We start from the raw sequence: 15394 nt of genomic DNA on the forward strand, positions 1-15394 counted from the left end.
TATACTTTGCTTCGTGGTGTTTCAACTGTTGAGTCTCTTACTGGCATATTTAGGCAAAAATACTAGTAGTTGCTCTAGACACTAAAGAAAATGTTAAAAATTTGTATTTTCTACATGTCAGTTTTCACCAGAAAAAGTAATCAATATTAAAGATCATATAAACGCTTAATATTTACATTTTACACTGATGTTATATCTCAATTGTTACCTAATTTTCTATTAGATAACAACACATTACCTAATAGAAAATGACTGATGATGGCACCTTTAGCAATATTTTGGCTATTTGTATTTTCATCTATAGCTTCCTCCATACTTAGTTGCAAACCTGGTAAAGAATTGTAAAAGCTACGTTTTACTGAAGCCACTGCTGCCACAATGACGGTTTATACATCTGATCAGTGATGTTCGGTCAGGGGAGGCAGGTGAGGCAGGTGAAAAATAATATATAATGATAAAATAATTTATATTTCTATTTTCACCCTGTGGTTTGTACTATAAAGTATCTATTTTTCATTTAGCTTAACCAATTCTAATTATTTTTTCTTCAAAATCGCTGAATTTTTGCATTTTCCCATTCAAATGCTTGGAAGCGAAGCCGGTGAGGCAGCAGCGAGCTGAGCCTCACCTGGGATTCATCAACCTCTCACTAACTGCACTGGCTGCCACTCGATGAGAGCATGTTCCTCCTGTCTGTAGGTCGTCAATAAAATGGCTAAAAAAACATTTAATGTATGAACTGATTTTCCATAATTTGCTTATGTACACAATGTACAGTGTTTTTTGTCACCAACTGTGTGTGTAACATGTTTCCTGTGCTGAGGAGCGATCAGAAACGGCAGAGAACAGATTCGAGGTGAGGCAGGCAGTTCTCTTGCCTCCTGGCAGGGGGCGCTCACGATCCCAGACATTGTGACTCCACAACTGCAGAGTAAGAGACAGTACCGGCAAGCTAGCCATGGAGCTAGCCATGCAGTCAAGTGCAGCGATATATTTATAGTTTTCTCCTCTTACTACATCAATCACTTATTAATGATCGCAAAATAAACATTAAGCCTAAAACCATACTTCTGCAACAGACTGAATGTTCTGCTCTTTGTGTGGGAAATATTTAAGTGTTGTTTTTTTCTTTGTGGCGTTGTTGTCAGTTGCTATAGCAACGATTCTGCGCGTAGCTGCGCTGATACAAAGAGCGAGAAAGATGTGGCTTTGAGTTGTACTGTAACGATTTTTCCCTTTGCTGTGCAGCACAGCACGAAATTAATAATGTCTACATGTCCAAGTTTGATTGAGGTAACGGAATTATTCTACGGCCATGCATGACGTATAAGAATAGTCTTTTTGCCCTCCAGCGTTGTCTATATGCGCGAAATTTTCTTATGTAAACAATAACATGCAGGGGGTCTATATTTATAAATCTGATTATGATTAAGTCAGTGCCTCGCCAGGTATGAACCTCACCGAACGTCACTACATCTGACCAATAGCAGTCTTCTCTTATAAATTTTTTTTAAGGCTGCAGCATCCAGAGAGAAATCTCTGGACATTCCTGTTTGCAAACTCTCACTAAATTACCAAGAATCCTTGGACGCCTCTTATGACATCTTGATGTCTTTTAGCTCATTCCAAAGGTTTTCTGCAGGATTTACATCTGGGGCCTTTAAGGCCCCAGGACCCTAACCCTAATCCAAGGAGGATGGATTTTAATCTCTGTCATGTGGGTAGTCCAAAGATTTATTAACAAAAACTTTAGTTTAGAGGCTGAGTCTTTCACATTTCAAAGATCCCATGGTGCAATGCACTTTAACAAGCCTAGTTGTTAAAGGCTTGGATGCTGGATGAGTTACAGCTTCATTGCATCAACAGGCATGAGGTCATTTTTGCCAAATGAAACTAGAACACAGCTTAATTGCAATTAAAGAGAGAACAATGTAGGTAACTCCACATTTTTGTGTTTATGATGGTGGCCAAAAAAAGGCATTTTTGTTATCCCACACAAACAGGGTAGTACACACATAGTTGCTATGGAGACTTTTTACCTCTCTTTCCAGCTCCTTGTACAGCATAATGTCATATTTGTACTAGAAGTAAACAGGAAGTTGTGGTTCACTGATTTAAAGTTGACTGACACATTGAAAAAGATTAAAAGTGTGAACTCTAGCGTAATTGTCAGGGTGTATATACTATAATTGTGACTTTGATTTTTCTTATTTTCTGATATGGGAGTCTTTCCTTAATAAATAAATGTTCCCAATTTTTTTTTATGTAGGATTTTTTTAAATGTGTTTCAATACATCTTTCCCAGGCACGCCTACAAATGTAGATGACACTTAACAATGAAACTGGCCTGGTCTATCTGGTTAGCATCACAGACACATCTGTAACACCTGGACATACTCTATAATGTGCAATGAGTGTTGCAGAATAATGGGCTGGGTAAAACATTTACAGCATGACAAATCTTCAATACCTCTGCAGACTTTACAGCATCTGCTGCTCAAAGTGACTTGCTCCGACTCCGGGCAGCTGAGTTCAGGACAGGGATCGGTGGGGACGACTCGATGCATGCTTTGCTCCTGTGAAGGGCACATCAAAATTCCCATGAGCTACTTCTGGGGTGAACTCTGCTATCCTCCTTCATTTTCTCAGGTCCTGAGGATAATTATGTAGGTAATTATTCATCTATTGTGTTTCCTTTTCCAATGTTCCGCTCTCCCTCTTCCTCCTACGTTCATTACAGTCCAATTATGGATTGGCCTCTCAGAGATTTTTTTCCCCCCCCAAATCTATCTTTGGAGGTGAGAAAAAAAAATAGTGTGTCTTTATTAAAGGAAACAAATGGTGAATCAAACATTTGGATTAAGGCTGCATTTAGTCAGTGTGTGAAACTGATTAGAGGTTATCTTTTCCCCACATGCCTGTAGCCAGCTTCCCTAATGATCTAATCTGTGCGCGTTCCATTGATGCTAATTTGGACTCATTAAAATTCTGAGATGGCTAGGATGACAACAATCAAACATCTCAATCAAACAAACGTTTTGCTTCATCTTAAAATGGTCTCCTGGTAAAAGCTGATGTTTTATGAATTCATCTCATCGTAGTCCTGTGTGAAATTCTGCTAAACTTTTCCTCAAAAAGCCTAAACAACAACAAAAAAAAAGTTTCCTTGCTAGCGGTACTTCTCGCCAACCACCCTAAAAACCTCCGCCATCTTTTTCAGCCAGCAGGCAGACAGAAGATCAGAGGCATGACAAGCAGCTGTCAGGGGGAGCCTGGAGAAGTTTGCAGCGGTGGGCTGACTGACAGCCCTCCCTTTCCCCACTTCTTTGATCTGCCGGGGGGCTGCCAGTCATTTTTACGGGGACTACAGATGGGCCAGGTGGGGTGCGAGCAAGCGAGCCAGACAGCTGTCTGGAACGGCTCATTCCAGCGGTTCATTGGATCCCAGGAATCAGTTGGTTTGTTATGGCGCAGACGGGTGATTAAAACTTCAGATCACTTTTCTGTGAGTGATTGAGCCTGTCTGGTGAAATGCCATCAAGTGAAGTACTCCCAAAAGTGAGCAATGCACCCATCTGGTGCAGCAGGCGGACAAAAGTTAAACATTTTGAATAATTACTTAATAGAACTAATTTGAGTCAACATTGTGTCTGATGACTAGCTTTAAAACATGGCTACAGTCGATGACAGATGCACCGCAGAGCAGCAGAGCTCAGCTGAGCTTCTTGTCTACTGCAAGACACAACACTGCTGAAGTAGATATGTGAATTTGGAGCAATTTTTCATCACGGTAAAGGTAGGGGAGCTTCCAACACATATATGACAGACAATTTTAAAAAAACACACAAGGAATATGTGCAGTTGGGCTAAATTGCCTTGGTCTGATTATTTTCTAACACATTTGATTTTTAGTTGTTGTTTGATTCATTTGACACTATTTTTGCAAACAGACTAAATGAAATGATGTTTTCTGCAATTGCTGCATGTTGGTTTCACATTACTTATCAGTTTGAATAAAGTGGACCAATCATGTTGGGTTCCTTTTCTCCTTTTCTGCCAGTATCCAAGGAGATCTTCAGGGCTCCTAATATGGAGAACTAAAATTGTTCTTCATTTTTGACACAAACACCCTTTGTGATAAGTTATCGAACTTCAAATTTAAATTTTATTCAAATGAAACAATGATGTTGGCTTACATCAATGTTTCACTGAATTTTTTCCAGTTGACTTTGGATGTTCGCTTCAGCTTTGCCCAACTTAACGTTTTGCTAAATGCGTAGAAAAAAGAAAAGATATTTCCAGAGGGTAAAAGTTACTAAAATTAAAATTATTCAAATGGCCAAAACTAAGATGGCAAAATCTTATAAGAATGTGGGAACTCTTGTCAATATTGTATTTGATTTTTAGCATATTTTGGTGCAAAAGGGACCAGTTCTCCCTTGAAATCAATATTTTAATATCTATTAAGACTTTTACCTGGATTAATGAAGGATATAATAAAACTACTAACAGCAACGGAGGTATGTGCAAATGTGTTCTATATAAAAACCAAACCAGTCATTTTAGATTTGGACTCTGCTTTTTTTGTTTTGTTTTACACAAGTGACCCAGTGTTCTGACTTCTTTCTTTACTTTGTGTCTCTAGGAGCTAAATGCGGCTGAGTAAATGTTTCTGGTGTGTTCAAATGTAAAGATTCTGAGCAGTGAGGGGTTTAGAGGGATTCCACTTCACTTTAGAGTGAATGCTGATGTCTGTAGCTAAAGAAAGAAGATCACAGTTAAGTGAAGCAGCACATTGCAGTGCTTAGAAAAGGACAAAGAAGGCCAGCAAAATTAGCTCAAGCAGAAAAAGCAGCTTGGTAAGCCCGAATTTTGTAAAGCTAGACCACTTTAGATATCAAATAAGCATTTAATCAGACAGCATACTGTACACTGTGACACAGACATCAATAGTGTAATAGCTACTACCTGAGTTATGGCCCAATTTTCTTTCAGGGGAGGATTTTGATTCAATTCTCTTCACTAAACCGGGTGCAGCGCTTGTTTCTGAGTGTATGTGCTGACTTGACTTACCCGACATTCAAACAGCAGGCACCTGCCAGAAGAGTCGCGCACAGCCTTCTGATCTCCCTCCACCAACTCTCTTCCACCGAACAAGCAGACAGCTGGTGGGAGAAACACACACACACACGCAAACTGAAGAAGACGCACTATATAAGTAAACAAAGCCCAACTTCACATTTTTTGATGTCATAGTTAAGATAACGATCTGCCTTTTTTCCTACGTACGGCATGTCAACAAGACGATGTGAGCTAGCACAAAATATTTCGTTACATTACCTAAGTTTTTTTTTAGGTAAAGAACAGCTTGAATTATTCTGCACAAGCATGTTTTCACTGCTTCATAGACCAGAGCAAACAACCGAAAAAACAAAACTTTAAGACAATCTGAGCTCAACAGAAACAGCAAAGCTAGTTTCCCGCTAACCCCACAACTGGACAGGAACAGTCAAAATGGATAAATAAACAGCTTAAAGAATAAGATATGTGCCTTGTCTGTAAATAGCTTAAGGTAATGCTCCAACACGTCCAACGCATCCACTGGAACTAATACAGTCTATGCACCAAAAGACTGAAATATCTGAATTCATTTTGTTTTGTGTTAAATTAGCTGAGATGGGACAAAGTTCCCGGATTTAAAACTGAGGCCTGAGGTTGAATAACATTTTAATTGATAGAAAGTATTGTGTTTGTTCCTGGGGATTAACATGAAAAAATCCCTAATCTGATTTTTGGTAAAACCCTAGCATAACGGTTTGGTGACCGAAACTACAAATAACAACTAGGGAAAAGTTAGGCTTTATTTTTTCTTACGTTTTGCATTTCTCCCCAAATTTCCCAACACTGAAGCCAGAGCTGTTTAACATGGCTCACATATTTGTTCTTATCATCAGAAGCTCCTTTATGCTTTTTAAAGCCTCAGGTAAATGAGAGTCAGACCAAATCAAGCATGTTAAACCCAATTAAGAACTGCGAGAGAAGAAGTGATGACATAGTTAATGTGTTGAGAGAGAAAGCACTTCCCGGCGCCGCCTTAATGAGAATCTGTTTTAAATAATGAAAGAGGCCGATGAGGGCGGGGGCGCTGCAAAACAACGACGTGGGTAGAAAGAGCCCCGGCTTGATGATGCGCTGGGGGTCAGACAGGTTCCGGTTGATGCGAGGGGCAGGGATGATTGACACCACCGGTCGGGTACCATCACGGAGCGGTGGACGGCTTCTCAAGCACTGTGCTTGGCAGGCAATTGAAAAAGAAAAAAGACAAGCAAAGTGCAAACCTCTCCCCTGCTAGGCGAGTAAAATGAGATAAGGCTTTAATTTGGAGGACGAATCATGTCTTTGTTGAGGAGAAATATGTGGGGCTGTTCTTTCAAAATCCGCAGCATGCCTCATCATTAGCTGCGTGGACCTGGTTGAGATAAGTGAGCTCAGGAGTGTTGGGTTTTAAGAGCAACGTGTTTATGTTAGAGAAACCTTACTGCAGACAGATTTAGGGTTAAAGTCTACCAACCCCCCAAAATGATGCTGAGACAAGATGCTCAGAAGCCGGGACTAATGGCTTCCTTTCTGACCTGAATCTGATCTTGTAGCGCTCTCGCAAAGGAAGCTGGAGAGCAGCAGCATAAGTGTGTGGGAGTTTGTGACAAGCGAGTTCTGAAATGAAGTCCACTTGAACAACGAGTAAAGTCAAATCCACAAAGGAATAGACACATTCTGCAACAGTATTTTCTTCTTTATGAAGAAGAAAATACTGGGGCTTTCTGGCTTTCTGGTTTAGCCCTTCAACCAGAAAGAATATTTCTGTGTGCAGAACCTGGAAATCCTTATCACACGCCATTTACATTAAATCTTGATCAACTAAGGATTCAGCAATCTGAGTGGTCTTTTTTCTCTTTTCACATTTCACAAGGAAGTTTATTCTGAAAGAGAGAGTGTATTGGATGTTGCAGCACCTTGCCAGTCTATATCATATGACCTGCCCTGAATACTGTGCTCAGACAAATGAAAGCAGCTGAAATGCTAGTAGTTAAAATTTATGACGTTCAAAGCAAAGTGCTAAAAAAAGAAACATTTTCTTTACATTTTGTCTTATATATAAATATGGTATTAAATATGTTGTGTTTATTGACAACTGTAGCAGCCTACACCTTACAGACAGATATCTTCTGCTTTTGTCGGGAGGGGCAGTGTTTTCAAGTCGCCCTAGCCAGTTTAAGGTCACGACAGAGCATCTCAATAGGACTTACCCCAGCCTTTGACTAGCCCACTCCAAAACTTTCACTTTGTTCTTTTTTTTTGTGTGTTTGTTATTTTTATTGATAATAATATTGATGTTTTGGATTATTGTCCTGCTTTATAACTTGAGTATGCTCAGACTTGTAGTCAAAAACTATCAGCCAGATTTTCTGATAAAAATCTAAATTTAAGGATCCATGAGAGACGGCAAAAGTTCAAGTCCTATTTTCCAAAACTTCTTGGAGATCAGCAACAACAGTGGGTTTCACCTTAGAATCCTTTGGTGAATAACATTTTTGCACGTCTGCTTCGTGCTTTTGAATAATCAACACAAAACCGACCCTCTAGTGTTTTGTAGTGATTTTCTTTCTTGAGCTCCTGTAGTTGTCTGTGTGGTCTTGGAGTAATACTGGCAATGAGTAATGGCTGCCAAAGTGGTTTACTTTGTTCCAATCACTTAGAAATGGCTTTGTAATCCTTTCCCCACCAACAGATGTCAATGGCTTTGTTTCTCATCTGTTCACGGATTTCTTTACATCAGGACATTTGTTGCTTTCAGCCCAATCCGTGTCGTTCTGCTTAAGTGACGTCTTGTTTCTAAAGATCTGGCATCAGTCAAGGATTGAACTCAGCTTTCCAAGACAAAGGGGGGAAATCACTTTTTCAGACAGCCAGGTAGTTTCAGGTTGCTTTTTCACCATGATAATGAGCTCATCATCTGAAAACTGCTTTTTGTTTTGTTTTTTCTCAGGTTAACTTTGTTAGGTATTAAAATTTGTAAGGTGATTTTAAGGTGGATATAAAAAAGCAAACAGAACAAATATGACAGGGAGCATACTTCTGACTCAGCAAAGACAACAGAGAAGGAATTTGGTTTCATGCACGAGTATTTGAACCCGCCATCAAGAGCAGGTGACCTGATACTTCTTCACAGCACTACAAAGGTTTTTATTTAACAAACCCTGGAACAGGCAGAGTTAAGCTTGCCACTGGCATACAGGGTATCTAAAGGTTTGAGCAACTCAAATTTAAGAAAAAAAAAACCTTTTTAATGCCATCATGAATCAAGTTTAAGACCATAAAAGTGTAAATATGGGTAATGGAACTTCCTGGATTGCAATCAGGCATACCAATAACTGTGAACTCACACTGCATACAGCCTTAATGCCCCATAGTGGTCAGGTTAAAAGTTTTTGTTTATTTTTTGCATCTCGTCTTGTATGGGTTGGCAGCATTAGTCAGCCAGTGGCAAAAATTTATGTTGTCCAGCCAAATTTATACTTGCCCATGACAGAGGCAAAAAGTTAGCTAGCTAGGGCAAATGTATATTAGGAGCTAGTAAGAGTTACCTCAACCGCCTCACAAAATGCACAGAATGCGATGAAGATGTCTGTGTGCGACTCAAACGTTTGTCTGACAGAAAAGTCCCGCGAGAAAAAAAAAACTACATCAAGTAGTCCCACCATAGCAGAATTTAAGACCTACTATGAACAAATTTAAGGCCAGTTTACATTTTCATTTAGGAATTTAAGACATATTAAGGCCTTCATTTTTGCCACACAAATTTAAGACTTTAAAGACATGCGGACACCTTGTGATGAGAGTTACGCATCTAGCCAAATTAACGATAAACTTTAATTAGTTTACCAAAAATCTTATATTTGCTGTTTGGACATTTTAAAATGTGATGGGTTGCAACTGTTGTGAAATGCCGCTCAATGAGATAAAAAATGTTAAGGTAGTATCGCCTATTCTTCCCTGAGAATAACGGTTTCCTTTTCTGACAGAGCTGAACCTCGTCTTATGTCACGAATGCAAACGAAGCCGGAGAGCAACAGCAGAAGAACGTGGGAGTTAGTGAGGAGCGAGCTCTGAAAGGAAGTCGGCTGGTACTACGTGTGAAGTCAAATCTGCAAAGAAATACTATGCAACCATACATTCTGTATTATTATATTTTTATATGATGTCTGATCTTATATGTAGGGCTAAGAATTAGACTATAAGTAATTACAAACCTCAGAGTAAGGTGATTAGACTGTATAAACAACATGTAAGCTGGACAATGATCCAGACAGTGGCCGTTTTTTTCTACCATTTTTCAAAGACATTTATTTTTTTTATTTAGAAAAACTATTCCATGGTGTGAAAGGATAATATCCACTGAAATCCATTTGTAATGAGGGTGGAATTGAGAGAATATGAGATGCAGACTGCTGCTGTGAAGAGGCTAATAAGAGTTCATTGCTCAGCTCAAAGACTTTTGGAAAAAAAATAAAAACCCCGACCCTCTTTGTAGCAACGTGATGAAACAGAATTATTTATCCCCCCAGCCAGAACGCATGAGCGCTAAAAGTTAAAAAATGGACATTTACGGAGACGCTGCCAAGCGTGCGCCTCATTTTGGGCCTTTAACATTTAACACTTCGCTCCTCTTCACTTTTCTCAAAGCGGCTGCGTGTCACACCACAAATAGGAAGTACTTTTCATCGCACGCAGCGATCCCAGATTCACTGGCTCACGTCTATGTGACTGCTGGCCATCTGTGTTTTGAAGCCAGCTTGTGAATAATTGATTGGTCCGTGTATATGCCAAAAGGACGGACTCATCTCGAGGGACGTGTTAGGATGTAGCTAAGCAACACGGCGGAGCCCCGGTCAATTGTCACGCAGCCCTGGTGGAGGCGTTATGTTTGCTCTCTGGATCTGCTTGTGGAGGTTGCGCCGCTCTGATCTGGAGTGTGTGCGTGCGTGTGTGCCTGAGCTATAACGTCCATGCTTTCGTAAGTGTAGGAAGGTGCAGAGGTTAAGAGTACTCCACTTACGCAGGCACTCCTTGCAGCAGGCTCCCTTCACGTAGGCAGGAGCCGTGCCTGCCGGGCACTGAGGGGGAGGGCAGGAGATGGCCTCGCATTGCACCGTGCCGTTCTGCAGGAGACACAAAAATCAGGTTGTTTGAACAGTGACCAAACAACCACAGCCCCCGCCACCCTCTCTCGACTTCTTAAAATATACGGCGCTGCGCACAAGTGTGCAAGCCCTGCCTGGTTGCATCCTCTCTAAGCTGCTTCCTTGTTCCTGCTGTGGAAGAGCATCCTAACAGAATGATGCTGCCACTACCATATCTCACCGTACGGATGGTTGCTACAGGGTGACGTGCAATGTTGCTCTTTGCCCACACATAGCGTTTTGAATGGGAGCAAAAATATTCAACTCGTGGCTTTTGGTTTGACTTCGCTTGAAGAGAGAACCTTCTTCCATATGTGTGTTGTAGCTAGCTACAAACCAAGCACAGGAGCCTTTTTTTTTTGATTAAATTACAAAATGGTGAACTCTAACTGACTTCTGGGGGAAATTAGTACAGATTTCATTTAAGTTTATCAGGGTAAATTACATCAATGCACAGGGTTTTTATTTAACATCACAAAAACATCAAATCTTGCCAAATATTTTTGGTTCTAGTGAAAGTATCTTAGTGCACTTGAAATAGGACAATACCAAGTGACTTTTCAGAAACAAATAGGAGATTGGTTCAAGCTAATAATAATGATGAAAAAGTACTACCGTAGTAATAAGTGCCAGTTGAACAAGACATTTTAACTCCAAATTGAACTTGATCTTGTTCCACTGGCAGATTATTTCACTAATAATAATCTGCCAGTTATTATCAGTGAAATAACTAGAACTTTTTCATCAATATTAAGGATTTATTAACCTAATACTAGTTCCCGTATTTCTCTGGAAAGTTACTTATAAGTCTTATTTCAAGTGTAAAAAGATAATTGCTCTAGAAACCAGACCAAAAACATTTAGTATGATTCTATGTTTTTGCAGTGTGTGAAAAGTTCTTAGAACGAGATAGCAATTGCTTTGCCTACTTCACAATTATGAACTACAGTACTTTGTGCTGAACTTTTCCACATGAGATCCCGATAAAATACAGAGAAGGTTTTGGTGAAATGTGGCAAAAAGTGAAACAATTATCAACTTAGAACCAACTCTGAAGTGAGGAAGGAACTGACGGCATAAAGGACATGGAGGAGGGTTCTAACCAATCAAAAAGTTGCTGCGCTTACAACAACTTTGCTCACTTTAATCGACCAGATTTGAGGTAAAACTGCTCAACTTTAACATTAGCAAAATATCAAATTGGCACTGGAATTACAAGAGCTCACAGCTTCCTATTTTCCATGAGTTATTTTGATACATGTGGGTTAATGGCTTGCAAACAGCTGCACAATGCTATTCCCAGACCCATTCATAAGAACAGCATGAGTAATTCAAAACAACCTGGTTGCTTTGATGAATCCCACACGTCCTTAAACCAGGTCTGCAGTGGCGTTCAGCCTGCTGTTTTAACTAACCTAAATAAATTGGTATTTGAACATCTCTTAGCAGGAATACAGAGATAATGTGAATTGGGTTGTTAAACTGTTCCACTGCGATGGAGTCCTCCACACAAAGATCAGCATATAACAGAGAGAGGATCAAACATTTACCTGATGAGACATTTTAAGTGACGTAACGGTGGGTCTCCAAGCTGGTTCTCAAACCCAGTTATTGCACAGGACCAGTAAAGAACTGGCTCCTATTGTTGGATTAGCAACGGAATAAAGTAGGACAGCCATTTTAAAGTTTTACAACAAAGCCCGAACCCTTGATTCTTTTGAACACCAGAGTTCAGCACGATATGCACACTTTAGATTAAAAAAATAAATAAATAAGTAACTGGTTTGTGAAAGCCATATTTTCTCAGCGCATGCAACACATTCCGGTGGCGTCTACTTTCTGGCTGCTGTGCCTGTACGGTAATTAACATCGTTTTCACGGCTGAGAGCTCTGTGACAGCAACATCTATGAACCTGATCCACATAATTGATAACATCTTAATGCCTCACCTTTGAATTTTAAAGGTCACATCTAATTGCTGCACATAAGGTAAGGAGCGCATCCCATCTAATTCCTTAATTGCAGCCGGGTAACGGCAAAAACAGCGTCCCTATAACGAATGTAGCTATTCCATTGGCTGAGTGGGTTGAACAAATCCCTGATGGTAATTATCATCTGTCAGGAGCAATTAGGTGCAGCACATTAAGAGATATGTGATTTCTTTCCTCTGGTTTCTTTTCTCTCTCATTGCATGTTGGCTAGCGGTGCGTGAAGGTATCTGATTGGCTGGATCGAGCAGTTCAGCAGCTCCTCGGTGAGAGTCATGTTTCAAAACTGAGCGCGCTGACAAACGGTGAAATCTGCTCGCTGATGCGGAACCGGCCCAATATCTCCAGTCATTTATAATTCTTTACACTTTTTATATGGCAATGTAAATGCCTGGGAGTATAATAATCCAAAGCGGAGTTGTTTGTGTTCAGCGTGGAGCACCATGGGAAGCCGTTTCATTTCTCTGGGGTTAGAAAATCTCATAATGTACTAAAAAAAAAAAAAAAAAATGATGACAGCAATTTGCTGCAATTCAACATCCAATCGTCTACCCAGCTCGACATTTGCGAACTCAATCAAACATAAACGTAAAAAGCTAACTCGTACAATTATAGCAGTGAACATGTGTGCGTCACATATGGATAACTGAGCCGTGTGCTCAGACAACAGCAATACAGACATGATTAAAAATGCATGTTCCCACACACACAAACCTCATGCTCTCGCACATAATTACAGTGCTTATTTGATTACTCACTCAGACATTCGTAAACATAAGAAGCGGCCGTAATAAGCAAATAATTTTTGATTATATTCATTCTTTTACACACAGGGAGATGAAATTGTAGCCTTTCTCTCTCCCCCTCACGCGCACACACGTCAAAGTGTGAAGTCCCACCGTGCACGTGCAGTTCCTGCAGCCATCTGTCCAGCCCTCGTCCTCCCTGTAGACGACCCCCTTGACGCTGCAGGTTCTTTCACAATAGCAGCCGTCCAGCCCGTTCATCTTCTCCTCGGCCCTGGACAGCTGCTCGCCCCGCCCGGAAAACAGGGGGGGAAAAACAAAACGTTACGAGCCAAGAAAGGAGGATTCCAGTCAGATTCAGTCTGTTTCTATATCCGCACGGAGAAATTGGCGCTTCTGACACCTTTCGCGCACAGAGGGAGGGAGGCGGCGCAATCTCCTCGTTTTGTTTTTTGGTTTTTTGGCAACAGCTTTGCACCGGCCGGACATTTACTTTATTTCTGAGCAGGATTTACTAAGCAGATTTAACTGTATGAATATAGCTATGTGAAAGCAACTTGCTGCTTGTTTTTTTTTTTGGCAATTCTTCTTAAAGCCGCAAATACATCAGGTGCAGTGAAGTGATCATTGATAGTTTTCTTAACTTTTTTTTTTTTTTTTTGCATTTTTAATTAACAGAGAGATCCAGCTCCTCGGAACTTTAAAAAGACTTGTCTGACTAAAGACCTCAGAATGGTATCTTTACATCAGAAAGTGAAACCGCAGATTGTTAAAGGCTTTCCAGTGATGTACTCATCTGGAAATAATAAATTATTTAACTTCTTTTTTTTTTAAAAAAGAGTCAAAAATGTGACGAATAAACACATTTAGTGATGTAGACTATACAAATATGCCATAAATATTGTATATAATTATTTTCGGTTGATTTCATGTAAGTGAAGGTTCTTTGGTTTTTACTGCAGCGGTTTGCCTGCTCACCTCCTGACTCTCACTGCCTCACCTCCCTCTCACCAGAGTCCCTTGTCTCATTATCAGGGTTGTGTAAGTCTGATGGATCGTCTCTATCCTTAATTTATTTAACATCTGTTTATCGACCGTTGCTGTTGGAGCATCTGCTGCACAATAATAACAGTTGTATTCTCTCTCTTTCAAAAAGCGATCACAATTTTAAAGACCACTTAAAGAGAAAATATTTTAATAGAAATATCAAGTTATTTTTCACCGTAGCACCAGAAGAATTCTACATTTTCTGACATGTTTTTGATTTTTTTTGGGCGAGGCAAAACAACTTCAGGCAGGTTTGGTTTTTTTCTTTTGTTTTTGTTTCCCTGCCCCATAATTATCAACCGGCTTTAGACAGATGGTATTTGTTTGTGCAATTGGCATGATTCAAAAAGCTCTGGTTTTTGAGAATGCATAGCTTTTAGCTGTGGCTGTAATATACCGAGATATACACAACTGTGAGCAGCAGGCCAGTTAAATGTGGCCATCGGCGTCAGAGCTGATGTTTTTGCAACTAAATTGAGAATTAAAAATATGTGAAAGCTTAGGTTTGCCTACAAAAGTAGCATTTGCAATTACCTTCATAAATCTGCTCATCAGTATTTGCATCAGAAATCAAACTACTTCAATAAGAAGCTCTGGAAAAGACTGTTATATCTCTAACAGAGGCAGCAGAAAAGACTGTTATATCTCTAACAGTCTTTTCCAGTGATAGAAGAACATTCACAAGTTGATATTTTCTTTTTTTTTGCAGTTGCAACACTTTAATTCACACCTTTTAATATACTCGTTTTGTTAAAAGACTATATGCTCATCTTTTCCAGCAGGATTAAATGTCAAGCAGAAACGCGTCACATTACCTTGCTTGATGTTTTCGCCAGGATGTCCTGCAGCTCCATGATTTTCTGCACAAGTCCATGGAAGTCGTTGCAGGTTGGACATGCTGGGTCACAAAATACAACGCAGAACAATTTTAGACCATGTATTCAAATACATTAACTGTACTTTCTTTCACTAAATAATCACAAAGCAGGAATAAAGAACTTTCTTCTATTTCTATCTGAAAGCTTCTTAATATGGAAAAGAAGTTTATTTGAATAAAACACCTGAACCGTGTAAACAAATTTAAAAGAACAAGCAACACAGATCCACCGTGAAAAGCAATTTCAACGTGATATGTAAATTATACGTATGTGGATATTAGTGCAGAATGAGAATACCCTAAATGTATTATCTTCTGGTGCATTTTGTAGTTTCACAGAGCGTAAACCAGCTGAAGAGACAAGTTTCTCTTTGTCTCTTGATAGCAGTTGGAACCATTGAAGAGACAAAAAACATTAGCAAAGTTTTATACAACAGGTACCAAGGTTTAAACCAGAAAATAATAGAACAATCAAGTCTCACTAAGTGTAAATTA

At 39.7% G+C, this 15394-nt stretch overlaps 1 protein-coding gene across 1 annotated transcript in view; it reads right to left on the reverse strand.

Annotated features, from left to right (window-relative positions):
• nell2a (neural EGFL like 2a) overlaps window positions 1–15394 on the reverse strand; it is a 101009-nt gene that overhangs the window by 64479 nt on the left and 21136 nt on the right. The window contains exons 7-11 of the mRNA XM_032588831.1: window positions 14838–14920; window positions 13129–13257; window positions 10118–10220; window positions 5074–5165; window positions 2471–2576 (exon numbers count right to left, since the gene is read on the reverse strand). Coding sequence (XP_032444722.1) covers window positions 2471–2576; window positions 5074–5165; window positions 10118–10220; window positions 13129–13257; window positions 14838–14920 — 513 coding nt within the window. The remainder of the gene's footprint in view (window positions 1–2470; window positions 2577–5073; window positions 5166–10117; window positions 10221–13128; window positions 13258–14837; window positions 14921–15394) is intronic.

This window comes from Xiphophorus hellerii, chromosome 2 (assembly GCF_003331165.1).
Source record: "Xiphophorus hellerii strain 12219 chromosome 2, Xiphophorus_hellerii-4.1, whole genome shotgun sequence".
Lineage (NCBI taxonomy): Eukaryota > Metazoa > Chordata > Actinopteri > Cyprinodontiformes > Poeciliidae > Xiphophorus > Xiphophorus hellerii.